Source organism: Carcharhinus amblyrhynchos, chromosome 22 (genome assembly GCF_965287045.1).
Source record: "Carcharhinus amblyrhynchos chromosome 22, sCarAmb.v2.hapA, whole genome shotgun sequence".
Lineage (NCBI taxonomy): Eukaryota > Metazoa > Chordata > Chondrichthyes > Carcharhiniformes > Carcharhinidae > Carcharhinus > Carcharhinus amblyrhynchos.
The window spans coordinates 11,950,071-11,976,839 of record NC_137345.1 but is presented as its reverse complement, the minus strand read 5'-3'; the positions used below and the strand labels follow the sequence as shown (position 1 = coordinate 11,976,839).

General features: G+C 45.0%; 1 protein-coding gene across 2 annotated transcripts in view; it reads left to right on the top strand.

The window, feature by feature from the left end:
• The first annotated feature begins 7,849 nt into the window (after positions 1-7,849).
• The window catches only part of LOC145356901 (solute carrier family 41 member 1-like), a 66,789-nt gene continuing 47,869 nt past the window's right edge, over positions 7,850-26,769 (top strand). Inside the window, exons 1-3 of one of the 2 annotated variants that reach the window (XM_080209890.1) lie at positions 7,850-7,948; positions 8,599-8,694; positions 9,354-9,422. In XM_080209890.1, coding sequence (XP_080066016.1) covers positions 9,402-9,422 — 21 coding nt within the window. In that variant the 5' untranslated portion in view covers positions 7,850-7,948; positions 8,599-8,694; positions 9,354-9,401. Of the gene's footprint in view, positions 7,949-8,598; positions 9,423-26,769 lie in introns of both variants that reach the window. The other variant, XM_080209889.1, reaches the window with a different exon arrangement.

Sequence of the window (26,769 nt, the reverse complement as noted above, 5' to 3'; positions counted from 1 at the left end):
TTCTCTGGCAGGATGTAGATGAAACTAAGAGATACAGTCACACATCCTGTCCCTTTAAGGGCAGTGGTAAGATGCACCTGAAGTGGTCTAAATATCCTCCGGTATCAGTTAGAGGATGTTATTTAGAGTCTTGAAAATAATCAATTGCTTGGCTCCTCTCCTTATCGGCTCCCCCCACCCCCACCTCCACCCCCGCCTCCTCCCCTATCCCTGCCCCCGCTCCCCTCCTAAATTATCTCAAGGTCAGAAAAGAACACCAGCGGATGACTAAGTTTCTTTCTAATTTAGTACATCGCTTTAAGATAGTGCAATTGTAATTTAGTTGTTTAAGTTTATTTATTAATGTCACAAGTAGGCTTACATTAACACTGCAATGAAGTTACTGTGAAAATCTCCAAGCCACCACACTACGACACTGTTCGGGTACGCTGAGGGGAAACTTAGCACGGCCATTGCACCTAACCAGCAAGTCTTTCAGGCTGTGGGAGGAAACCGGAGTACCCGGAGGAAACCGACACAGACACGGGGAGAATGTGCAAATTCCATGCAGACAGTGATCCAAATCAGGAATCAAACCTGGTCCTTGGCACTGTGAGGCAGCAGTGCTAACCATTGTGCCACCATGCCACCCATGGTGTTTAATGCAAGGTACAGTGTGTAGTCAGTGGCACATCATGAAGTCATAGAGTCATAATCATTGAGGTTCACAGCCCTTCGGCCCAACTTGTCCACGCCGCCCCTTTGTTTTTAATCAGTAAGCTGGTCCCAATTTGGCCCATATCTCTCTACAGCTATCTTACCCATGTTACTGTCTAAGCGCTTTTTAAAAGACAAAATTGTACCTCCCTCTACTACTACCTCTGGCAACTTGTTCCAGACAGTCACCATCCCCTGTGTGAAAAAATTGCCCCTCTGGACCCTTTTGTATCTTTCCCTCCTCTCACCTTAATTTAGTCATTTAGTACTAAGGAAATTAAGAAATAAACCTGGATCTTCATTATCACGGAGAGTCTCTCCAACATGGTAAAAATGGTGTAAGTGCCCAAAAATCATAATCAGCATCCTCAAACATGGCACTGCCCATCTGCACACGGGGACAGTTTGAGTTTCACGCATGTGTGGTATACAGAGTCAGCTGGCTTTTTAAAACATCAGCTGCCTCTGCTAAAGTCAGAGTTCTGTAGCCCAGGAGCATGAATCCCAAAGTGGGCAGGCTAGATCTGGTAAGAGCAAGTCAGAGGTTTGCAGAATCATTTAAATAATCTTTGGAAAGGTAAGGTACTCCCTTGGATATGGTCCTGGTACACAGTTGGCAAAGATCAGGTGCCCTTTGGGAAGGAAAGGTGTCCTTTGGTATGGTTAAAAGCAGGGGCGGGATTTTCCACACAACCCGCCGTGTGTTTCACAGCAACAGAGATGGTCCACCATTTGGCCAGCAGTGAGATCGTCTGGTACTGTGCCACCATGCCACCCCTTCCTCGTACAGAATATAAACCCAGTGTGCCGGTGACCCTGAAAATTCACATTATATAAGCAGGCAGGACATGCAACCAGATCAGTAAGGGTAGGCAACAACACTTCCTCCACGATCATCCTCAACACCAGTGCCCCACCAGGCTACGTCTTCAACTCCGTCCTTATACACTTATGACTGTATGGCCAAATTCCCGTCCAACTCGATTTTCAGGTTTGTTGATGTTACCACAGTAGAGGGTTAGATCTCAAACAATGACAAGACAGAAAACAAGAATGAAATAGAGAACTGGTGCAGCAGCAATAGTCTCCCCCTCAATGCCAACAAAATGAAGGACATAGTCATTGACTTCAGGAAGCGTAGTGGAGAACATGCCCCTGTCTACATCAATGGGAACAAAGTAGAAATGGTTGAGAGCTTCAAGTTTTTAGGCGTCCAGATCACCAATAACCTGTCCCGGTCCCCCCATGTCGACACTATGGTTAAGAAAGCCCACCAATGCCTCTACTTTCTCAGAAGACTATGGAAATTTGACATGTCAGCTATCTGACTCTCACCAACTTTTACAGATGCATTATAGAAAGCATTCTTTCTGGTTGTATCACAGCTTGGTATGGCTCCTGCTCTGCCCGAGACAACAAGAAATTACAAAAGATCATGAATGTAGCCCAATCCATCAGGCAAACTAGCCTCCCATCCATTGACTCTGTCTACACTTCCTGCTGCCTCAGAAAAGCGGCCAGCATAATTAAGGACCCCACGCACACCAGACATTCTCTCTTCCACCTTTTTCCATCTGGAGTCACATACCAACCAACTCAAGAACAGCTTCTTCCCTGCTGCCATCAGACTTTTGAAAGGACTTATCTTGCATTAAATTGATTTTTCTCTACACCCTACCTATGAATGTAACAGTACATTCTGCAGTCTTTTCTTTCCTTCTTTATGTACGGTATGCTTTGTCTGTACAGCACGCAAGAAACAATAGTTTTCACTGTATGCTAATACATGTGACAATAATAAATCAAATCAAATCAGAATAACTGAGGTGGTGAAGGATTGGATTATGAGGAGTGATTATGTAAGCTGGGCACATCCTCGCATGAAAAGAAAAGGCTGAGCTGTGATATGATTCCTGTTGTTTGGAATACTGTATGTGCTGGATAATGTGCACCATGACTGGCTTTTCACCTTGCCCGGAACAGTGCAACTATGATGAGGAGATGTCGGCGTTGGACTGGGGTAAACACAGTAAGAAGTCTGACAACACCAGGTTTAAGAACAGTGACCACAATATCACACAACCCTGCCACAGCAACCTCTGCAAGACATACCGGATCATCGACATGGATGACATCATCACATGTGAGAGTACCATCCACCAGGTACACAGCACATAGTCTTGCACTCGGCCAATGTTGTCTACCTAATACGTTGCAAGAAAGGATGTCCCGAAGCATGGTGCATTGGGGACGCCATGCAAACGCTACGACAACGGATGAATGAACATCGCTCGACAATCACCAGGCAAAACTGTTCCCTTCCTGTTGGCGAACACTTCAGTGGTCATGGGCATTCAGCCTCTGACCTTCAGGTAAGCATTCTCCAAGGCGGCCTTCACGACACACGACAGCGCAGAGTTGCTGAGCAGAGACTGATAGCCAAGTTCCGCACACATGACGACGGTCTCAACAGGGATCCTGGGTTCATGTTGCATTATCTGTAACCCCCATGACTTGCCTGGGTTTGCAAAACCTCACTTACTGTACTGTCCGGAGACAATACACATCTCTTTAGCCTGTGCTCAGTGTTCCTTCCACTCACATTGTTAGCCACTTTAAGACTTGAATAGCAGGTTAGGTGTAAAGATTTGCATTCTAATCAGTAATCTGTAAACTGTCTGTGCTGTTATATGCTCTGTCTGAGGCCAGAGCTCTCCATCCACTTGATGAAGAGGGAAACCTCGAAAGCTTGTGAGTTTACTATCAAATGAATCAGTTGGTCTTAAACCTGGTGTTGTCAGACTTCTTACAGTACAACTAGACAGTTAGCAGTGCTGCCTCACAGAGCCAGGGACTCAGGTTCGATTCCTGGTGTGGGTCACTGGCTGTGCGGAATCTGCACATTCTCGCCATATCTGCATGGGTTTCCTCCGGGTGCTCCGGTTTCCTCCCACAGTCCAAAAGGCGTGCTGGTTAGGTGCATTGGCCGTGCTAAATTCCCCCTCAGTGTACCCGATCAGGTGCCAGGGTATGGCAACCAAGAGATTTTCACAGTAACCACATTTCAGTGTTAATGTAAGCCTACTTGTGACACCAATAAGTAAACTGTCAGACCTGCTGAGATTTTCCAGCATTTTCTGCTTTTTGTTTCAGATTTCTGCATCCGTCGTAATTTGCTTTTAACTTCAAATCTATACTGTGACAATAATATTTGATTGAGCAAGTGGTTAAATCTATGATCTATAATCTGGGCACCCCAGGGATCAGTAGACGTGGACAGTATTAAATCATTCTAATGCAAAATAGATTCCTTTCTGAAACTGGCTTTTTGCATACAGTATATGAGTATTTGGAGACATGACTTAAAGTGAATGTAGCATGTTTGATAGCAACAAAGTAATTTTGAAAAAATAGTTCTCAAAGCTTTTCTTCACTGTATTTCTTCTTTAATGCCAGTTTTGGGATCGCTGTGGACTAATTGATGGAGATTGATTCCTGTGGTCAGTCATCAACACCATTACATTGTGTGTCTACATACTAAATACATATTGGCATTTCTTCAGCCCAACCAGTGCAGTGACCCCTACGCCCATTTCACCTCTAGGTTTTGCTTATTGTGTTCTCATGAGATAATGGTTGGCACAGGAAAGTGAATTTTACAAAGTGAAAAATATGAGAAATAGAATATCTGCTTTTTCTGTATTACTGGATGAATTGATATATCTCTTGTTGTATAATTGAAATAGCCTGGTACCAACCAAAACTGTGGGGCGCATTCTAACCCATTGCCTTGGTATTACTCAAACAATATTTTACAAAGAGGTTACAGTATTGTTAAATCATTACCAAGAAAGTGACATTAATATGTGTTTTGGTTGGGTGGCGGGCAACAATATGGCAACAAAGTCCAACTCAAGTTTCCTGTTCTGATTACTTACTATGCTGTAAGGGTGAGTGTTGAACCCAATTGACCCAAGTGAGTCGAACAATCTGTAGTTAGTCAGATTTAGATGCGAACAAAAATGGTGTTCCATGCTCATTCAGGCATGCATCCTGTCCATATTCATACTAGAATTTTCCATGCCTATGATTACCTTGTTTTGCAAAAAGCATCATTGTTTCACACTGTGCTCTCATTTTGCTTGCCCTTGTCGATAGTTCGAGTATAGAAAAATATTATATCTTGGGTTGGAGCCAAAGCAAGAAAAATGAGTATGATGTTTGTTCTTTTTTTAAATTCATTTTTGGGACATGGGCTGGCCAGCATTTATTACCCATCTAAAGAACAAAGAACAACCCAGCACGGGAAACAGGCCCTTCGGCCCAACGAGCCCGCACCGCCATCTTAACAAAGCATTTTCCTACACCTACCTTGACCCGTGTGTATGCGAATGGTAGTTACCCAATCTGTAGTTACCCAAAGGGCAATCAACCATTTTGCTTGACTCTGGAGTCACATGTTGGCCTGACCAGATAAAGAAGGCAGATTTCCTTCCTTAAAGGACAGTAATGAACCAGGTAGGTTTGTCCTGACAATTGTTTCATGGTCATCAGTAGATTTGTAATTACAGAGTTTTTTTATTGAATTCAAATTCCACCATCTGCTTTAGCAGGATTCTGAGCCCAGGTCTCCAGAACATTACCTGAATTTCTGGATTAATAGTCTAGCAATAATACCACTAGGCCATCATCTATCCATCCAAATGCTGTTTCAAAATAGCATTTGGATACTTAATCCTTGATGGCCCAGTATGGGAATGTTCAGGCCTTTTAAAGTCTAGATGGAATATGCATCTCAGTTTTTCTCCAAAATTTCAGAGATGAGAATGTATTTTTATTTCTAGCCAAGTACGTAAGATTATATGGGACGTTTATAGTATTGTACGTTTGCAGGATATACCACATAACGAGTGTAAAAGACAAGTTTCTGAGACTAAATTCTTATCCAGAATGTAGGGGGTCAACCTTCTGCACGACTAATAGCTTCAAGGGGTTGAAATCCCCCCTCACCCATCGTCCTGCTGTCGCACAGTTGCCAGGTGGGAAATTGCTGCTGCAAAACATGCCCCCAAAAGTAGCGCAAGGAGTAATTTTATTATTGAGCTTTTATTAATAAAATAATACCCTCCATGGGACTCAGTGTGGCGCAGTGGGTAGCATCCCTGCCCCGAACCAGGAGCCTGGGTTTGAGTCCCATCCAGGACATGATGGCCAAGGAAGGTGTGTGTTCACAATGCGCCCAACAGGTTGTGTTTCAACCTGTAAATCCTTTCAACATGCTAACTGTAGGCAGTGAGAGTGGGAGAGACTCTTGGTCAGTCATGTTTGATGCAGAGTGGTGCCCCTAAATTTATTAGCCGCTGGCAACGTATTAGCTGCCTGTCCTGGGAATTACTAGCTATGGAAACAGACAAATGCTACCTTAGTACACCATTAGGCTTGGGAAGAGAATTGGAATGGAGACAGACATTAATTTGTGTACATTAAATTCAACAAATTTATTAAATTAATCAAAAACAATAGCTAAATAGCTGTGTGCAAATTTATATAACTTCACTCAATTTGGTTCACAGTACAGAGAAGAATACTGCTGAGCAGAATATGTGACACAGCGGCACTGCTGCCTCATAGCGCCAGGGATCCAGGTTCAATTCCAACCTTGGGTGATTGTGTAGAATTTGTACTTTCTCCCCATGTCTGCATGGGTTTCCTCCAGGTGCTCCTGTTTCCTCCCACAGTCCAAGAATGTGCAGGTTAGGTGAATTGGCCATAATAAATTCGCCACCTGATGTCCCAAGATGTGTTGGTTAGATGGATTAGTCTGGTAAATGTGTGGGTGTACGGAGATAGGGCAAAGGAGGAGGTAAGATATTCTGTCAGAGAGTTGGTGCAGACTCGATGGGCCAATTGCCTTCCTTCTGCACTGTAGGGATCTCATACTTGGTGCTGGCTGGCTTTGAAATCTACAATACCTAATTTCCCTGCTTGTTTCAAGGTGAGGATTTGAATAGACCCACAAGAAACTGAGTTTATTCTGGCGATTTTCATTGGCACATTTTGCAAACCATTGTCTGATCCAGTACAACACCAAGTAGCATTTAGTTTTTCTTTCCATCCAGACGTTGTTGTGTATCTGTATCTCATTGACTGAAGAGGTGTTGAAGTCAGAAACCATTGTTGCATTTTTAAAAAAAGCTTGATATGAATTTCAGGTGTTGTAATCTACAGGCCAAAGACCAAGCATTATAAGGTGAGAGTAGACTAGATAGCTTTCCATACTAAATTATTCCCCTAACACTAATATTCCCTGCAGTTTTCCAATCGAAATGACGCTCCTAACCCTAATATTCCCTATACCCTTTCCATGCTAAAATATTCCCTAACCCTAATATTCCCTGTACCTTTTCCATGCTAAAATATCCCCCTAACATTAATATTCTCTGTACCCTTTCCATGCTAAATTATCCCCCTAAAATTAATATACCCTGCAGATTTCCAATCTAAATGATTCCTAAACCCTAATATTCCCTGTACCCTTTCCATGTTAAAAATCCCCCTAACATTAATATTCCCTGTACCCTTTCTATGCTGAATTATCCCCCAACACTGATATTCCCTGCATCCTTTCTATGCTGAATTATTCTCCCTAACTCTAACATTCCCTGTATCCTTTCCATGCTAAAATATTCCCCAAACACTAATATTCCCTGCACCCTTTCCATGGTAAATTATCCCAACACGAATGTCCCCTGCAGCTTCCACGCTGAATTACCCCCTAACACCAATATTTCCTGCAGTTTTCCCATCTAAATGATTCCCCCTAACCCTAATATTCCCTATACCCTTTCCACGCTGAATTATTCCCCTAACACTTATGTTCCCCGCAGCTTCCCAGTCTGAATCTGAGCCAGGAAGGTAACTCGAACCAATCGCTACATTCTCTGATACATGGAGTTCCATTCCGCTGTGACATGAGGAAGGGGAGGGTTCCTATCCAGATCTGCGGCTTGGATTGGTCGGATCGCCCGTCCATCAGCGGGGGGTTGGCATTCCGATTGGTCGTGGGTGATGTCATTGACGGGGGGGCGTGCCGAGGGTGCGCGTGCGCGGCGCTGGCGGAATGAGCTGGGAGCTGAGAGAGGGAGGCGGGAAGGAGAGGGAGGCCGTGCTGCAGAGGCATTGACATACTCACTCAGTCACTCAACCACCGGTTAATGAGTTACCGCCGGCAGCGACTCATATCTTCCACCAGGTAACATTTTAACCCGCAAAGAGGGAACGAGGTGTCTCTATCACTCAAATTCCCCCCCCCCCCCACCGCACTTTCCCCTCCTCTCTGAGGCGGGGGCGGGTGGCACCAGCAAAGAAAACCCCCAAAGGAAGGGGGAAGAAAGCCACAAGGAGTGGAGACTTTGCAGGAGGCTCCAGTCAAGGAAGCCAGCTTCTAGCTTGCTGCTGCTGCTGTTGACAGGGTAACAAAGCTCCTTCCTTTCCTCCCCTTGTAAATGTCTTTGGAGATTCCCCCAGGCAGACAAGAGGAAAGTTTAAAAAACTGTCTGGGAACTGGGGAACACTGGATTCTCTGCATTAGATTCTGAGATAGACTTACTGACTGAATTGGAACTGCAAGTTGATTCCCTTTCTGCTCAGGAGTTTTGCCAGATAATTTTTCTTTCTCACTAATATTTATCAGGTCCTTCAGCCTAATTGCTTTTATTATAGTTGCTTGAAGTGTGTTTTTTTTTGTCACTGTGGTTTCCTGACTGAGCCACATTGAGGCTGGTTTTGAACAAAATTCAGCTTGTCAAGCCCCCCCCCCCCCCCCACCTCCACCTCCAACTCCAAGATATGTTATTTCAATGAAATGTTAACGTGTCTTTCTTTCTTTTCTTCCGTTCACAGAGGCGAGCTTGTAACAGTTTCCCACGTCAGACTGACTCAGAGACACCACGGAAAGAGACCTTTGCCCTCGCTTGTTCCTGTTAATACGCTGGAAAGGTGGTTTTTTTTGTTTTAAAAAAGTTTGAAAATGTGCCACATTTCCATCATGAAAGCTGGTCTTGTGGATTGAATTCTGACGAAAATGCAGTTCTGCCAATTCCAACTGGGAATGAGAAGCTGAAAAAGGATCTTTCTTCCCTAGGTCTTACGATCCAGTTGTTCAAAAATAAAATCTGCCAGAGCTGACCTTTTTATTTTTCTTTGAGGGAAAGGGGCAACAAACGTTTTGAAAGCTTTCGATATTTGAAACAGATCCAGAGGAAAGAAAGGAAGGGGACGCATTATGATATCCCAAAGGTTGTGAATACGCAATGTCTAACGCCACGGAACAGAAAGAGCTTGGTCCACTTTACCATGCGAATGGGAATGTCTACCCTGTTGTTGGCAGCTCTGATGAATTTGCCATCTCTATAGTTCCAAGCTCCTCCACGGAGCTGGTGGAGGCAGAGAGTTCAGACTATTTGGCAGAGGAGAGAGAGCAGGGCGAAAGGGTGGAGGCTGTAGTGAGAGACTCCCGTGCCAATGCCAAGGGTTTGAGGGAGGAAGATGCCCTCCTGGAAAACGGCAGCCAGAGTATCGACAGCGACGATATCAGCAGCGACCCGAGCCGGGGTCATGATTCCCTTAAAGAGACCTCTTTCTCTATTGGACTGCAGGTTGTGTTCCCGTTCCTGCTGGCAGGCTTTGGGACAGTGGCAGCTGGGATGGTCTTGGATATTGTACAGGTAAGTGTGCATGCGTTGGTTTTCCTAGTGGCACCAAACAATTTTTTTAAAGTTTATTTATTAGTCACAAGTAAGGCTGACATTAACACTGGCAATGAAGTTACTGTGAAATTCCACTAGTCGCAACAGTCCGGCGCCTGTTCGGGTCAGCTGTTTAAAAAAGGTAGCAGACAAAAGGCCGGGAATTATAAGCTGGTTAGTTTAACGTCTGTAGTTAGAAAAATGCTAGAATCCATCATCAAAGAAGAAATAGCGAGGCACCTAGAAAAGAACGGTTTGATCAAGCAGGCGCAGCACAGATTTGTGAAGGGGAAGTCATGTTTAACAAATTTATTGGATTTCTACGAGGATGTGACTGGTGCGGGAGACAGAGGGGAACAGGTGGATGTGGTGTTTTTAGATTTCCAGAAGGCGTTTGATAAGGTGCCTCACAAAAGGTTGCTGCAAAAGGTTAGGGTGCACGGAGTTGGAGGTAAGGTGTTAGCATGGATAGAGGATTGGTTGTCTAATAGGAAGCAGAGAGTTGGAATCAATGGCTGCTATTCTGGTTGGCAGTTGGTGACTAGTGGAGTGCTGCAGGGATCGGTGCTGGGGCCTCAACTGTTTACCATTTACATAGACAATCTCGAGGAGGGAGCTGAGTGTAGGGTACCGAAATTTGCTGATGACACGAAGATGAGTGGAAAAGCAAATTGCGTGGAAGGCGCGGAAAGTCTGCAAAGAGATCTGGATAGGCTGAGTGAATGGGCGAGGACCTGGCAGATGGAGTATAACATTAGCAAATGTGAGGTTATCCACTTTGGTAGAAATAATAGTAGGAGGGATTATTATTTGAAGGGCGAAAAGCTGCAGCATGCTACGGTGCCGAGGGACCTAGGGGTCCTTGTGCACGAATCGCAAAAACCCAGTCTTGCAGGTATCAAGAAGGCGAATGGAATGTTGGCCTTCATAGCAAGGGGGATAGAATATAAAAGCAAGGAGGTCTTGCTGTGACTGTGCAGAGCACTGGTGAGGCTGCAACTGGAGTACTGTGTGCAGTTTTGGTCACCGCTTTTGCAAAAGAATATATTGGCCTTGGAGGGAGTGCAGAGAAGGTTCACTAGGCTGATACCAGAGATGAGGGGGTGAGCCGATGAGGAGAGATTGAATAGACTGGGTCTGTACGCGTTGGAGTTTAGAAGGCTGAGGGGGGGATCTTATAGAGACATATAAGATAATGAAGGGGCTAGATAGGGTAGAGGTAGAGAGATTCTTCCCACTTAGAAAGGATAGCAAAACTAGAGGGCACAGCTCAAAATAAGGGGGGCGGTGGGGGGTGCAGTTTAGATCAGAGTTGAGGAGAAACTTCTTCACTCAAAGGGTGGTGAGTCTCTGGAATTCTCTGCCCATTGAAGTGGTGGAGGCTACCTCGCTGAATATATTTAAGTCACAGGTAGATAGGTTTCTGATAGACAAGGGAATTAAGGGTTATGGGGAGAAAGCGGGAAAGTGGAACTGATCTACTTCAGATCAACCGTGATCTTGTTGAATGGCGGGGCAGGCTCGAAGGGCTAGATTGCCTACTCCTGCTCCTTTTTCTTATGTTCTTACGTCAATGCACCTAACCAGCATGTCTTTCAGAATGTGGGAGGAAGCTGGAGCACCTGGAGGAAACCCACGCAAACAAGGGGAGAGAGTTACCGCTGACATGCAGACGCTGTTAATGAGTTACCGCTGGTGGCGACTCATATCCTCCACACAGACAGTGACCCAAGTCGGGAATCGAACCCGGGTCCCTGGCGCTGTGAAGCAGCAGTGCTAACCTCTGTGCTACCGTGCCGCCCAGATTTTTCCAGGCTAATCGCAAGTAGCGGACTCGGGTCCTCGACCACACCAGTTCGTAAGCAGTCCCAGTGGGAATAGGCCTGGGAAATGTGCGGGTTAGATGGATTAATCTTGCTAAATTCTTCCTTAGTGTACCTGGACAGGCACTGGAGTGTGGCGACTAGGGGACTTCCACGGTAACTTTATTGCAGTGTTAAACGTGAGCCTACTTGTGACACTAATCAATAAACTTAAAAGTAATAGGACTCCCATCCATCTCTCTTCCCTGAGGGGGAAAGTGAATATTGTTACCCACTAAGAGGGGAAAGAATTGATGGGAACCTGAGGAGCAACTTTTTTTTTAGAGGGTAGTACGTGTATGGAATGAGCTGCCAGTGGAAATGGTTGAGGCAGGAACGTGACAACATTTAAAAAGCACTTGGACAGGTACATGGTTAGGAAAGGTTTAGGGAGTGTAGGCCAAATGCAGGCAAATGGGGTTAGCTTAGATGGGCATTTTGGTCGGCACGGACCAGTTTGGGCCAAAGGGCCTGTCTCCGTGCTATAGATGCTGTGATTCTAAGCACCTCCACAAACAGTGACCGTTTGGCAATGTGTAAAATCTTGGCAGCGGACACACACCCGACCACGTTGTGCATTTGGAGCACTGCGGTGCCTAGCTAATACTTTTTCCACTGGGGGAGAAAGTAATTCCTCCTTTAAAAGTCTGCTTTGCATGTCCCACGCAATGACTGGTTCTTATTAAAATTGGAATAAGTAAAGTGTACATGGCATGCATAAAAATCATTCCGTATTTACTTGTGGAATGTCAAAACCCTGTTGGAGAGAAAAGGCTGCCTTGTGCGACTTATACTTGCAGTAATCCAGCAGAAATGCTAATCATAACCTTTATTCGCATGTTATACTAGCTGGCAACTATGAAATATTGTTCGCTTTTGTGAGGAAGAATGAATTTGATGCCAAGTCTCTCTATCTTCCTGATAGGAGAAGTGATTTGTTCAAGCGCTCAGTTCAATATTTTGATATTTGCTTTGTAAGATCTGGCATGTTACTTAACTACTTAATTCTGTAGCATTTTGCAGAGGAATTTACATGAAGTTTGCTTCCTGTTCCTATTTTTAAAAATACAATTTTGAATTAATCATAGTTGGTGCAAATATTGCATGCTGGGTTCCAGTCAGTGTTATTTTTAGAATAATGATTTAGGTGTGCTTAATAATGCTTTGTTCTCCCTGGGCTCCAGTACGCTTTGTTATTTGAGATACTATAGGAACAAATTTTACCTAAGAGTTGAGTATTATCTGGGAGGCAATGGCGTAGTGGTATCGTCATTGAACTTGTAATCCAGAGACCCAGGACAAGATCCAGGGTCCTGGCTTCAAATCCTGCCACGGCAGATGGTGAAATTTGAGTTCACTAAAAAAAATCAGGCATCAAAAGTCTGGATCGTTTGTTGTGAAAACCCACCTGGTTCACAAATGTCCTTTTAGGGAAGGAAATCTGCCATCCTTACCTGGTCTGGCCTGGCATGTGATTCCAGGTCCACAGCAATGCGGTTGATTGCCAAATGTGCTCTGGATTGGAGGGGCAGTTAGGGATGAGCAATAAATAAATGCTGTTCCAGCTAGTGGCAGCCACGTCCCATAAAATAAATAGAGAAAATTAGCATTCTGTCTTAAACATATTCCCTAGTGGGGAAAATGGCTTCAATAGCCTTCTGTTAAACCCGCGGCGGGTTTAATAGTGGCTCTCACTGTGTTAAGGGTGATACCTGGGTATCTTAACTGTACAACTGGAAGGATTTCTCCCTCTCCTTGGGAGTGGCACGTGTTGCTATTTAAATACAATGCGGAGAAATGCCACACTGTTTATCAAGAATTACACCCCCTACGTCCTCCATTTTTAGGATTGAATGTGAAACAGTTCACTGTGTGACAGGTGCAACATAATCATAGAATCCCTACAGTGCAGAAGGAGGCCATTGGCCCAATGGGCCGAATAGCCTCCTTCTGTACCGCCCACAGTCCCACCCAGGCCCTATCCCCATGCATTTACCCAACTAGCCCCCCCCGACGCTAAGGGGCAATTTAGCATGGCCGATCCACCTAACCCGCACATCATTGGACTGTGGGAGGAAACCGGAGGAAATCCATGCCAACACAAGGAGAGTGTGCAGACTCCAAGCCAGGAGTTGAACCTGGGCCCCTGGTGCTGTGAGGCAGTAATGCTAACCATTGTGCCACTGTGCTGCTTTTATCTTTTTAAAACTAAAGGCAAATATTTCTTGGGGTTCAGAGCTGGGGGGCGGGGGAGCGTTGTTAGATGATTGAAAGTGTCATGCGTTGTCTCCTATCAGCAACAGCTGAGCCACATAGGGATATTTGGGGAGTTGGTCAAAAAGATAGGCTTGAAGATGTGCTTCAAAGGAAGAAAGTGTGTCCAGGAGGTTTAAGGAAGTATGACCAAAGTTTCGGGCCTTGGCCTCGGAGGACATGGTCACCAACGGTGGAGTAATTAAAAACAGGCCAGGGTTGTGAGCTGGGGGAAGTTACAGTGATGGGGAAGGGGAGAAATAGTGGAGGAATTTGAAAACAATTTGATTTTAGATTTGATTTATTATTGTCACATGTATTAACATACAGTGAAAAGTATTGTTTCTTGCGCACTATACAGACAAAGCATATTGTTCATAGAGAAGGAAACGAGAGGGTGCAAAATGTAGTGTTACAGTCATAGCTAGATTGTAGAGAAAGATCAACTTAATGCAAGATAGGTCCATTCAAAAGCCGGACAGCAGCAGGGAAGAAGCTGCTCTTGAGTCGGTTGTTATGTGACCTCAGACTTTTGTATCTTTTTCCCAATGGGAGAAAGTGGAAGAGAGAACGTCCAGGGTGCGTGGGGTCCTTGCTTATGCTGGCTGCGTGGCCGAGGCATCGGGAAATGTAGACAGAGTCAATGGATGGGAGGCTAGTTTGCATGATGGATTGGGCTACATTCATGACCTTTTGTAATTCCTTGCGGTCTTGGGCAGAGCAGGAGCCAAACCAAGCTATGATACAACCAGAAAGAATGCTTTCTGTGGTGCGTCTGTAAAGATTGGTGACAGTTGTATCTGACATGCCAAATTTCCTCCATCTTCTGAGAAAGTAGAGGCGTTGATGGGCTTTCTTAACTATAGTGTTGATATAGGGAGATCAGAACATGATGTTGGTGTTCTGGACACCTAAAAACTTGAAGCTTTCGACCCTTCCTACTTTGTCCCCGTTGATGTAGATAGGGGCATGTTCTCCTTTACGCTTCCTGAAGTTGATGACAATCTCCTTCGTTTTGTTGACATTGAGGGAGAGATTATTGTTGCCGCACCAGTTCACTAGATTCTCTGTCTTATTCCTGTACTCTGACTTGCCATTGTTTGAGATCCGACCCACAGCAGTGGTGGTGTCATCAACAAACTTGAAAATCGAGTTGGTGGGGAAAGCAAGGGGGTGAATTTTAAAATTGAGGTGATGCTTAAATTGAGGGAGGCAAACGTAGGCCAGCAAGGACCTGTGAGCGGGATTTGGTGTGAGCTTTGACGTGAGCAGTGGAGTTTTGAAAGTGGCCAGGGGTGTGTTGGAACAGTCAATTCTCAGCGTAAGAAGGATGTCAGTTGGGATAATGAGATTCAACAGGGAAGAGACGAACATTGTTATGAAGGTGGGAATAAGTGGTCTTGGTGATGGCCTGGGTATATAATCTTTGGCTTTACTGAGCGGTGCTCTGATAAAAGTGCCTTTTGCCATTTATAAATAACTTAAAGAATGACTTAAGAGACAAAAGCTTAATTTTCTGCTGAAAACAATAATGTTTTCCTTGACATTTCCCTAATTTCATCTCCCTGAAAAAAGGGAGAGCTAATGCAAATACTTTATTATGTATTAGTCACAAGTAAGACTTAGATTAACACCTATGAAGTTACTGTGAAATTCCCCTAGTCCCCGCACTCCAGCGCCTGTTCAGGTCAATGCACGTAACCTATTGACTGAGAATAATTCTGGTTTGATTTCTCCAAATATTTATAGCCTATGGATAAAGAATGCATCCAATTCTGTTCTGCGCTATGTTGATCTTAGAATCCTAGCTTGGACAGCATGCATGACAATGAACAAAGAGTTGAAAAGTCACTTCATAATAATGCCATGTGCCAATATTTATTTATTAAAAAAACTATCGGTTTGCAGAGCAAATAGTGCAATGTTAATGATTAGCTTAAAACACAAATAAATTTCACTTCCAAACTCAGTTGCAGCAATTTTGCTTTGCACTGGGTGGGAATGTGCTCATGGTGTCAATTACAAAGTGTTGCCATCGTGTAGTGAAGCTGCTCATGTTCTGAGTTCGCCCTTTTTATACAATACCCATTGTCTGTAAGTCATGTTCACAGCACATACTCTCACACACAAATACACTCTCGCACACGCACCCGCTCTCTCTCTTTCTCCCTCTCACACGCATGCATGCACTCTGTCACACACGCACTCTGTCTCACACAAGCAATCTCTCTCTCTCTCTCTCACACTCTCACACACTCAGAACTGCATGGGAACTCAACTGGTTCTAGGCTGGTTGCTCCTCAATATCCAGGCGCCACTACCTGAGACTGTTCACACTTGCCTTCAGGCAGTTTGGAACAGAGTTATCTGCGCAGTGGAGTTGGTTAGGCCACAGTTAGAATATTGTGCCTGGTGTTAAGTCCCCTAACTTAAGGATATGAAACATGTATGGAGCAATTTACAGAGGTAGGGAAAGACTGATTTATCTTTTATTAGAACAGAGCAGGTTAGAAGAAAATCTGATGAGAGATTTGGGATTACCAAGGGAAGAGGACAGATAGATTTAGAGAAAAAGCAAACACTTTTAAAGTTTGCTTTTGTCCGACTCTTATGCTTATTTGGACAGTGTCATGCCATCTGAACTGTTCAGCTCATGAGAAGACACCTTTGAGGATGATGAACAGAAAATTGGAAATCTAGTCCTCTCATTGAAGATAAAGTAAATGTACTGAATTACAAGTAAATTCAGCTGGAAGCTGAAACCAAAACCAAGTATTGAAAAATCTCAGCAGGTCTGACAGCATCTGTGGGGAGAGAATAGAGCCAATGTTTCAAGAGTCATTCAGACTTAACATTGACTGTACTCTCCGCAGATACTATCAGACCTACTGAGATTTTCCAGCATTTTCTGTTTTTATGACGCTGTGTGTCCTGTCACCCTCATTCATTCTAACAACCTCTTGTTACTTATAAGTAGGTGGAGTTACAATAATGCAGATCCCTAAGATTCTAATATAAAAGCAAATCACTGCAGATGCTGAATCTGAAACAGAAAAATCTCAGCAGGTCTGACAGCATCTGTGGAGAGAGAATAGAGCCAATGTTGAGAGTCTGGATCACCCTTCATCCTGACTTGATGTTGGCTCTATTCTCGTTCCGCAGATCCCAAATGACATTCTGTCTGCCGTCCAGTCGATAAAGACCAGTGCTTAAAACGCAGCCCTGTGTCCAGTGCCCATTTGCTATGAATTGCTAAATGAGTTCCCTGGCAGTTTCTCCTTAGTTTCCTGAGTCCTTGCTGAGCTGCTATTTCACTTCCTCTGATCCACCATCAACTTGCTCTGCATAGGTGAGCTATGGTACTGAATGGATAACTGCTGAGAGGTGAATTTGGTTTTGTCTTCATCCAATATTTGTGCTTTCCGAAAATGCCTGCTCCAGGAATGGAAACACTAGTTCATCTCTTAATCTCTCTCCTCTCCTCTCCCAACCCTATCTGCCTTCCCTCGTCCAGGGAAAACCTGTACAGAAGGAGGCCATTCAGCCCATCGAGTCTGCACTGAATCTCCGACACAGCATCTTACACAGGTCCTATCTGTGTAACTTTTGCATATTTACCCCACTAATCCCCTGAATCTACACATCTTTGGACTGTGAAAGGAAACCAGAGGAGATGCGCACAGACACAGGGCAAACGTGTAAACTCCACACATGCAGTCGCTCAAGATAGGAATCAAACCTGCTGTAGCATTCTTGGTGGTGTCCTACTGAGGGTTTTTTTTTACAAAGTATATATGTCATAGGTGGGTATTCTATCTCTTGGTGATAGCTTCACCTTCAGTATGGTTTTCTTTCAGATAAAGGGAGATTTGGTCTGGAGTACACCCTTCTGGGAAAGAAGGGTGTACTCCAGACCCTGTCTGTGCTTCTGACCTGATGGTGCATTCTGAATTGTACTTGGACTGTTTTGTGTTTCCCTCTTTGTCCACGATGAAATGTTAGTGTTCTCATGGACTTGGGTGGAACGGCAGCACAGTATTTAGCACTGCTGCCTCTCAGCACCAGGGACCTGGGTTCAATTCCAGCCTCGGGTCACTGTGTGTGTGGAGTTTGCATGTCCTCCCCGTGTCTCTGTGGGTTTCCTCCGGATGCTCCGGTTTCCTCCCACAGTCCAGAGATGTGCGGGTTAGGTGGATTGGCCGTGCTAAATTGCCCCTTAGTGTCAGGGGGACTAGGTAGGGTAAATGCACGGGGCTATGGAGATAAGGGCCTGGGTGGGATTGTTGTCAGTGCAGGCTGGATTGGCCAAGATAAATTGCCCCTGAGTGTCCCAGCATGTGTAGGTTAGGGGAGTTAGCAGGGTAAGTATGGGATGGGGGGGAGTGCTTGGGTAAGGAGCTCTTTCAGAGTTGATACAGACTCAATGGGCCGAATGGTCTCCTTCTGCCCTGAAGGGATTCTATGATTGACACCATCCATCCAACCACAGATTGATGAGGGACTGTAGGTTTAACAGTTTGATTAGGAATTTAAGAGTTCAACAGACTGTGCTGGAAAGCAGAACAAATTTGTTTTCAAATGCTTGTGCAACCTTTTTACAGTTACAGCGTTTGAGCTGGCTGCCTTAGCCTTTTAAAGCAGCAGTGGGCCAAAATAATGAGGATTTAAAGACTTAAAAGTTGCTGCTTGTGGTTGGTCAGAGACTGCTTTAAGTAGCCACGTCCCCAGCGCATTCTAGGAGGTTCACCCTTTGTCTGTGCTTCCGCAGTCCTGTCGTCTGGCCGTTCACAAGTCCTATGGTGAGGGCGGAAATTTCCAGATCTGACTGACTGTGGCCAAGGCACCTGGTTCTTTTAGAAACTGCTCGATTTGTCATAGCACAAATTAATCCTTAATAGCCCACAGTCAGGGTGTCCCTTGATCAAATCATCCTTCAACCAACTCAAAGGAAAGGGAGCAAGTGAGCTGACTCCAAGCCGCTTCTAGTTAGTGTTGCCTGAGTGAATCTGCAGAGGCTGGAAATTTTTAAAATTTGATTTGATTTATTATTGTCACGTGTATAGCATACAGTGAAAAGTATTGTTTCTTCTGCGCTATACAGACAAAGCATGCCATACATAGAGAAGTGAATGAGAGAGTGCAGAATGTAGTGTTGAAGCTAGGGTGTAGAGAAAGATCACCTTAATGCAAGGTAGGTTCATTCAGAAGTGTGATGGTAGCAGTGAAGACGCTGCTCTTCAGTCGGTTGGTACGTGACCTCAGATTTTTGTATCCTTTTCCTGACGGAAGAAGGTGGAAGAGAGAATGTCCAGGGCGCTTGGGGTCCTTAATTATTTCTGGCTGCTTTGTCGAGGCAGCAGTAAGTCTAGACAGAGTCAATGGATAGGAGACTGGTTTGCATGATGAATTGGGCTACATTCACAACCTTTTGTAGTTCCTTGCGGTCTTGGGCAGAGCAGGAGCTATACCAAGCTGTGATAAAGGGGTGGCACAGTGACACAGTAGTTAGCACTGCTGCTTCGCAGCTCCAGGGTTCTGGGATCGATTCCCAGCTCAGGGTCACTGTGTGGAGTTTGCACATTCTCCTTGTGTCTGCATGGGTTTCCTCCAGGTGCCTCGCTTCCCTCCCACAGTCCAAAGATGTGCTGGTTAGGTTGATTGGCTAAAAATTGCCCCTTAGTGTACTGAGATGCATAGGTTAGTGGGATTAGCAGGTAAAGTATGTAGGGATATGTGGGGTAGGGCCTAGATGGGATTGTGGTCGGTGCAGACTCAGTGGGCTGAATGGCCTTTTTCTGCACTGTAGGGTTCTATGATTCTATCTGAAAAGATTGGTGAGAGTCGTGGCTGACATGCCAAATTTCCTTAGGCTTCTGAGAAAGTAGAGGTGTTGGTGAGCTTTCTTAACTATAGTGTCAGCATGGGTTGGTGATCTGGACATCTAAAGATGTGAAGGTCTCAACCCCTTCTACTTCATCCCCATTGATCCACATAAAAATCCGCATTATTAGGGTTGAGGGTAAACAATTGCCAAAATCATTTATTACCCATCCCTATTTGGCCATGGCCAAATCATTTCAGGGGACAGTTGAGAATTAACCACATTGCTGTGGCTTTGGAGTCACATGAAGGCCAGATCAGGTAAGGAGGGCAGATTTCCTTCCCTAATGGGCATTAGTGAACCAGATGGGTTTTTCCAACAATCGACAGTGGATTCACGGTCATCAATAGATTCATAATTCCAGATTTTTTTTTATTGAATTCAAATTCCACCATCCATTGTGGCAGAATTCAAACCCGGGTCTCCAGAACATTAGCTGAATTTCTTATCCCACTTCAACCATCCAATAAGTATTCCCAATCCTTCTTGAGAAACGAAGCATATTCCTAATTTAACTTAATATCACATAAAACTGTTAACGGGATGACACAGTGCTTAGTACTGCTGCCTCATAGCGCCAGGGACGTGGGTTCGATTCCCGGTTTGGGTCACTGTGCGGAATTTGCACGTTCTTCCTGTGTCTGCGTGGGTTTCCTCCTGCGGTCCAAAAGACGTGCGGGTTAGGTGGGCTTGCCATGCTAAATTGCCGCTGAATATCCCCAAACAGGTGTCAGAGTGTGGTGACTAGGGGATTTTCATAGTAACTTCATTGCAGCGTGAATGTAAGCCAAGCTGTGACACTAATAAATAAACTTCTTCAATGTTTTCAAGCCCTTAATAAATTGGATTCTTAAATGCTGCTCTGGCCATTCTCTGTTTAAAAGCATTTGCTCAGTTTGGAAATCTAAAAGAAAATGTATGCCAGCAACTCTGTAGTGACTCCTTATTTATATACCTCCCAGTCAGTCGTATATAGGCTTTGGTCTGTCCCTCATAATGTATGTAACAAAATTGTACTGTAGTTTATCTTTTAAATCTACTTTCTCTTAGTCTGCCGCAGTGACGAACAATTCATTTAGAGAATAGGAAATTACGAAGTGGCAAACCATTTGTATTGCCGTTGCACTTTCCATGACCTCGGAAGCACTGTCCAGCCAGTGAAGCACTTTTAAATTATATTCATTGTTTGTAATGTAAGAAATGCAGCAGTCACAACAAGACCCTGCGAACTGCAATGATAAACCACAGAAATATAAAAGCCCTACAGTGCAGATGAGGCCATTCAGCCCACCATATCTGCGCAGACTCCCTGCAGAGCATTTTACCCAGGCACTCTTTCCCCCACTCTATCCCTGTAATCCCACACATTTACCGTAGCTAATCCCATCTCAATTTAACATCCTGGGACACTAAGGGGCAATTTAGCATGGCCGCTCCCCCTAACCTGCACATCTTCAGAGTGTGGGAGGAAACTGCAACGTCTGGAGGAAACCCACGCATATATGGCGACAATATGCAAACTCCACACAGACAGTCTCTTAAGGCAGGAATTGGTGCTGTGAGGCAGCAGTGCTAACTGTTGTGCCACCTGAATAATGATAGGTAATCTGCTATAGTGATGTAGCTTGAAGGAGAATTTGTTTTGTAAATACACCTCATTCGTAAAATATCTGGAGGAACATTGAAAACATTTGAAAAATGACCATCGCAGAAAGTGTAACAATGGTCAAGTTTTCCACGTTGACCGTGTTGTACTCTTCGAGGTGCTGAAAGATAAATATTGGCCAAGCCATGAGGGAAGGGGAGAAAACTTCCTTGCTTTTCCATCTGAGCAGCACCACTTCTGAAAGACATCAGTTCCAACAGTGCAACATGCATTGGCCATGCTAAGTTGCCCCTTAGTGTCTCGGGATGTATAGGTTAGAGAGATTATCAGGATAAATATGTGGGATTATGGGGATAGGGCCTGGGTGGGATTGTTGGAGGTGCAGACTTGATGGACTGAATGGCCTCCTCCTGCACTGTAGGGATTCTATGATTCTATTATATTCTTGGACATCTGGGGTGAAACTTGAAACTACAACCTTCTAATGAGGAGGGTGTTGGCAGCTGAACCGCGGCTGACACTGGATAAAAAGCCAAGTTCTTGCTCTAGATTAAGGATCTGTAATTGTGCTTGTAAAATCTGAGATGGCCATAGCATTTCTGGCTGGATGCTGATGTTAATCCATCTCGACCCTCAGCACAATTTGAACTTGCTCAAAAAGCAAATGAATGTTTGTCATCAAGACTCCTTTTGAAAAACATATTTGTTTACTCTTTGAGGTGTCACAATAACCACTACTTGGCAGCATACGTGCTCGCAGTTTCTGTGCTTTCCTACATTCCTGCAGCAAGGCTTTGAACTAATCCGAGATGTGTGTGAAATCATGCAGGGGTGCAGACTGTTTAGTTCAACCAGTCAGTGTATGAACGTGTAGTTCTAATTACATTAACCTGCCTATTGGTTACCTTATCCCCTTTCCCTCAACCACATGGCCAAGCTAACCACAGAATACCGCAGTGCAGAAGAGGCTCTTTGGCCCATTGAGTCTGCGCCAATGCACAAGAGATCCTGACCTGCCCACGTAATCCCACTTGGCCCATCACCTTGAATGTTATGGTGTGCCAAGTGCTCATCCAGGTACATTTGAAAGGATGTGAGGCATCCCACCTCCAACACCTCCCAGACCGTCACCACCCTCTGGGTAAAAACCTCAAATCCCCCTAAACCTCCCACTCCTCACTTCTAACTTGTGTTCCCTCGTAACTGACCCTTCAACTAAGGGGAACAGCTGCTCCCTGTCCACCCTGTCCATGCCTTTCGTAATCTTGAACACTTCAATCAGGTCGCCCCTCAGTCTTCTCTGCTCCAGACAAAACAACCCCAGCCTACCCGACCTCTCTTTATAACTTAGATGTTCCATCCCAGGCAACATCCTGGTGAATCTCCTCTGCACCCTTTCCAGTGAACTATACAATACTGGAATGTAGTTTTAATAAGAACATAAGAAATAGGAGCAGGAGTAGGCCATCCAGCCCTTCGAGCCTGCCCCGCCATTCAATAAGATCATGGCTGATCTGTCGCTGCTCAGTTCCACTTTCCCGCCCTCTCCCCATAACCCTTAATCCCCTCTCTTATCAAAAACCCATCAACCCGCGTCTTAAAAATATTTAGCGAGGCAGCCTCCACCACTTCAACGGGCAGAGAATTCCAGAGATTCACCACCCTTTGAGTGAAGAAGTTCCTCCTCAACTCCATTCTAAACCGCCCCCCTTTTATCCCCTAAAGATCACATCTTTCCTGTGATCCTCAGTGTTGCTGCGGCTCTTGTCTGAAAACACCAGCTCTCGCTACACTCTGGCAATATCTGTGTCCTTGCACTACATGGCGTGAAGATTTAATTTTCAAATTGAATTCTGTCTCTGGAGTGATTCCTAAACAGTTGTCACAACAGGGAAGCGTATTGTGAGACCACTATAACTGCTTCATTTGCATAATTATGATTTTTTTTCCTGATTTGTCAACTTTTTTCCCTTTCCTCGGTTCTAGCATGCGTTTGGGAAGGATTATTTAGGAAAAAATAAATAGTGGGAAGTTATATCTTTGGGCTAGAAATGTGCCCATCCTAATGTAAATACTCTGCTCAAATAACAGATGAGGTTTTATTTGCAATTCCTACTCCAATATTGTCATTAGCTTTATTTACCTTATGTTTCTAATCTAGTGTGTCTGTGGTCAGGAATGTGAATGTCAGAGTGCTCCCTTCACTATTATCTTCAGAGCAGCCTGTAAAACTGCACTCCAGTATTGTATAGTTCACATTGCTCCCTTCAATAGAAGGACAAAACCAACACTTGCTGTCAGAGAGTCATAGAATCCCTACAATGCAGAAGGAGGCCATTCGGCCGATTGAGTCTGCACCAACCACCATCCCACCCAGACCCTATCCCCATAACCCCATGCATTTACCCTAGAAAGTCCTCCCTGACACTAAGCGGCAATTTAGCCTGGCCAATCCACCTAACCTGCACACCTTTGGACTGTGGGAGGAAACCAGAGCACCCAGAGAAAAGCCACGCAGTCACGGGGAGAACGTGCAAACTCCACAGGGTTGCCAGAGACTGGAATTGAGTCTGAGTACCTGTGCATTATGAGGTAGTAGTGCTCAGCATTGCCACCGTTCATTGTTGAATTTCATTAGCTGAACTGTGTATGTATAGATAGAACGTAGAACAGTACAGTACGGTACAGGCCCTTCAACCCTTGCGCACAGTAGGATCAGGAGGGGATTGTGAACAGCTTTTGAGACCTGTTTAATTTCTCTTGCACAATTGTTTTGCACATTGTTCCTCCATTACATTTGTGGAGAGCCAGTTTGATTCATTCCTGATTAGGCTAGTCTGAAAAGGGTTTGTCACAAAACGATTACTTCAGGGTGAGCTGATGCATTACCCATTAGGTAAGACTGTGTACCATTGCATCATGTCAGTTTTAAAAGTGGTCAACAGTTTTTTTGTGGTCTTGGCATTGTTTTGGAATGTCATGATTGAACCCAAAAGCATGTACGTGCCTGATCTCTGTTTTCGTAGAATGTGTGTGGTTTACTGAGAAGCTGGGGAGGGGGGTGGGGTCCAGAGCCAAGGTTCAAAGTGCAAGACCTCGCCAGAGCGAGGAGGAAAGAGCAGAGTCGGTGGAGAAGTGGCGTCAGATTTTAGTGTTGAGGTTGTAGGTGGAAGGGGAGTAATTTGTTTATAAATTCTACTCGACTAGCGTTACCATGTCATAATTGTCAACAAATGGGGTTAGACCTTCTTTCCTTTGCTCTGTGACTCTTTATCTGCTGACAGAAATGCATATTGTGTTCTGAGATCGTAATACCATAAGACATAGGAGCAGAGTTAGGCCATTTAGCCCATCGAGTCTGCTCCGGCATTTGGAGTATTGTGAACAGTTTTGGGCCCCATTTCTAAGGAAGGATGTGCTGGCCTTGGAAAGGGTCCAGGGGAGGTTCCCTAGAATGAAGAGCTTGTCGTATGAGGAACAGTTGAGGACTCTGGGTCTGTACTTGTTGGAGTTTAGAAGGATGAGTGGGGATCTTATTGAAACTTACAGGATACTGCGAGGCCTGGATGTGGAGAGGATGTTTCCACTAGTTGGAAAAACTAGAACCAGAGGGCACAACGTCAGGCTAAAGGGACAATCCTTTAAAACAGAGATGAGGAGGAATTTTTGAGGCATTAATTCATAGAATCAGAATTCGTACAGTGCAGAACGAGGCCATTTGGCACATCGAGCCTGCACTGACAACAATCCCACTCAGGCACTATCTCCATAACTCCACAAATTTACTCTGCCAGTCCCCTAACACTAAGGGGCAATTTTAACATGGCCAATCAACCTAACTCGCATGTCTTTGGGAGGAAACCAGAGCACCCGAAGGTAGCCCACACAGCCATGGGGAGAACATGCAAACTCTACACAGTGACCCAAGCCGGGAATTGAACCCAGGTCCCTTGCGCTATGAGGCAGCAGTGCTAACCACTCTGCTGCCATGCCTCCTCAGAAGGAGGCCATTTGGCCCATCAAGCCTACATTGACAGCAATCCCACCCAGGTCCCATCCTTGCAACCGCACATGTTTACCCTCCTAATCTCCCTGACACTAAGGGACAATTTAGCATGGCGAATCAACCTAACCCACACATCTTTGGAGTGTCAGAGGAAACCAGAGCACCCAGAGGAAATCCACGCAGACATGGGGAGAATGTGCAGTCACCCGAGGCTGGAATTGAACCCGGGACCCCGGCGCTGTGAGGCAGCAGTGCTAACCACTGTGCCCCTGAAATAAAAATGTTACTGGAATCACTGGAAGGATGAGCGAACCTGTGATTATTCCCCTTTTTAGAGCAGAGAAGATTCAGGGAACGTTTAAATAGGGATGTTAAAAGATTTCGGATAGGGCCTAGATCGGGAGAAAATGGTTCCACGGGCAAGAAGGTCAATAATCGGAGGGTAGAAGAACCAGAGCAGAGAGAAGGGATGGATTTTTCAGTTGCGCTCACACCAAAATTGGAAAATCCCAACCAAGGTCAATAGACCTTTGCGTGGTGCCCCCAAACCCGGGAGGGGAAAGCTACCCCGCCCCCCCTAAAGTCTTTGCACTGCAAGTTGTGTGACCTACTGTGCACTGATGGGAACAGAATAAATAATAGCTTCCAAAAGGCAATTGGTTAAATAGGAGGAAAGGAAAATGTTGCTGTGAGAGAGAGAGTAGGGCGTAGCTGGATAATGAACTGGCACAGGCAGAATGGGCTGATAAGGACTCATTCTTGCTGCACAATTCCATAAACGTTATTTATGTCACGACAAATCATTGGTGAATGAGAGCAACGTAGGGAATCTGGAAGTTGATTTACTACACTTCTACCTGCAATGCTTCAATAACATTCCCATTCTGAGTAGGCTAATGTGGCGTTAACTGTGTCGGCTTGACAGCTGCGGGGGATTTGCATTGTGTGAATGTTGGCAGATCTCAGTGTTTCAGTCTGCCGGGAGAGAGACAACGTGGGCCTGCACAGAAGCTCGTACAAAATAGACGAACGTAAATTTGTTTCTCTAGTTTGTGTGTTGCTGCCGTCTATTGACCCCCACCACTGCTTCATGGTAAAAGAAACAGCGGCCAAAATGTTGGGTAGTCCCTGAGCGTGAGGAGTGGGGCTACAACTGCTGCTTTGAGGGGCCAAATCGCCTACTCCTGCTCCTAAATTTGTACGTTCACGCTTGCATCTCGGCCTTTCGCTTAAGAACAAGCGCAGGATCAAGCCCAAGATGGGGTGCAGTCAACCTGGATCTTGTTTGTCTCTCTTGCGGGGACCATGAATAGAATTCAGAAACAAAAACAGAAAAATGCTGAAAAATCTCAGCAGCTCTGACAGCATCTTTTGGAGAGAGAATAGAACCAACGTTTCCAGGGCGGCACCGTGGCACAGTGGTTAGCACTGCTGCCTCACAACGCCAGGGACCTGGGTTCAATTCCAGCCTTGGGTCATTGTCTGTGTGGAGTCTGCACATTCTCCATGTCTGCACCTATGGGTTTCCTCTGGGTGCTCCCATTTCCTCCGGGTGTTCCAGCTTCCTCCCACAGTACAAAGATGTGCCAGCTAGGTGGATTGGCCATGCTAAATTGAGCCTAGTATCAGGGGAATTAACAGTAAATATGTAGAGTTACAGAAATAGGGCTTGTGTGGTATTGTGGTTGGTGCAGACTTGATGGGCCAAGTGGTCTCCT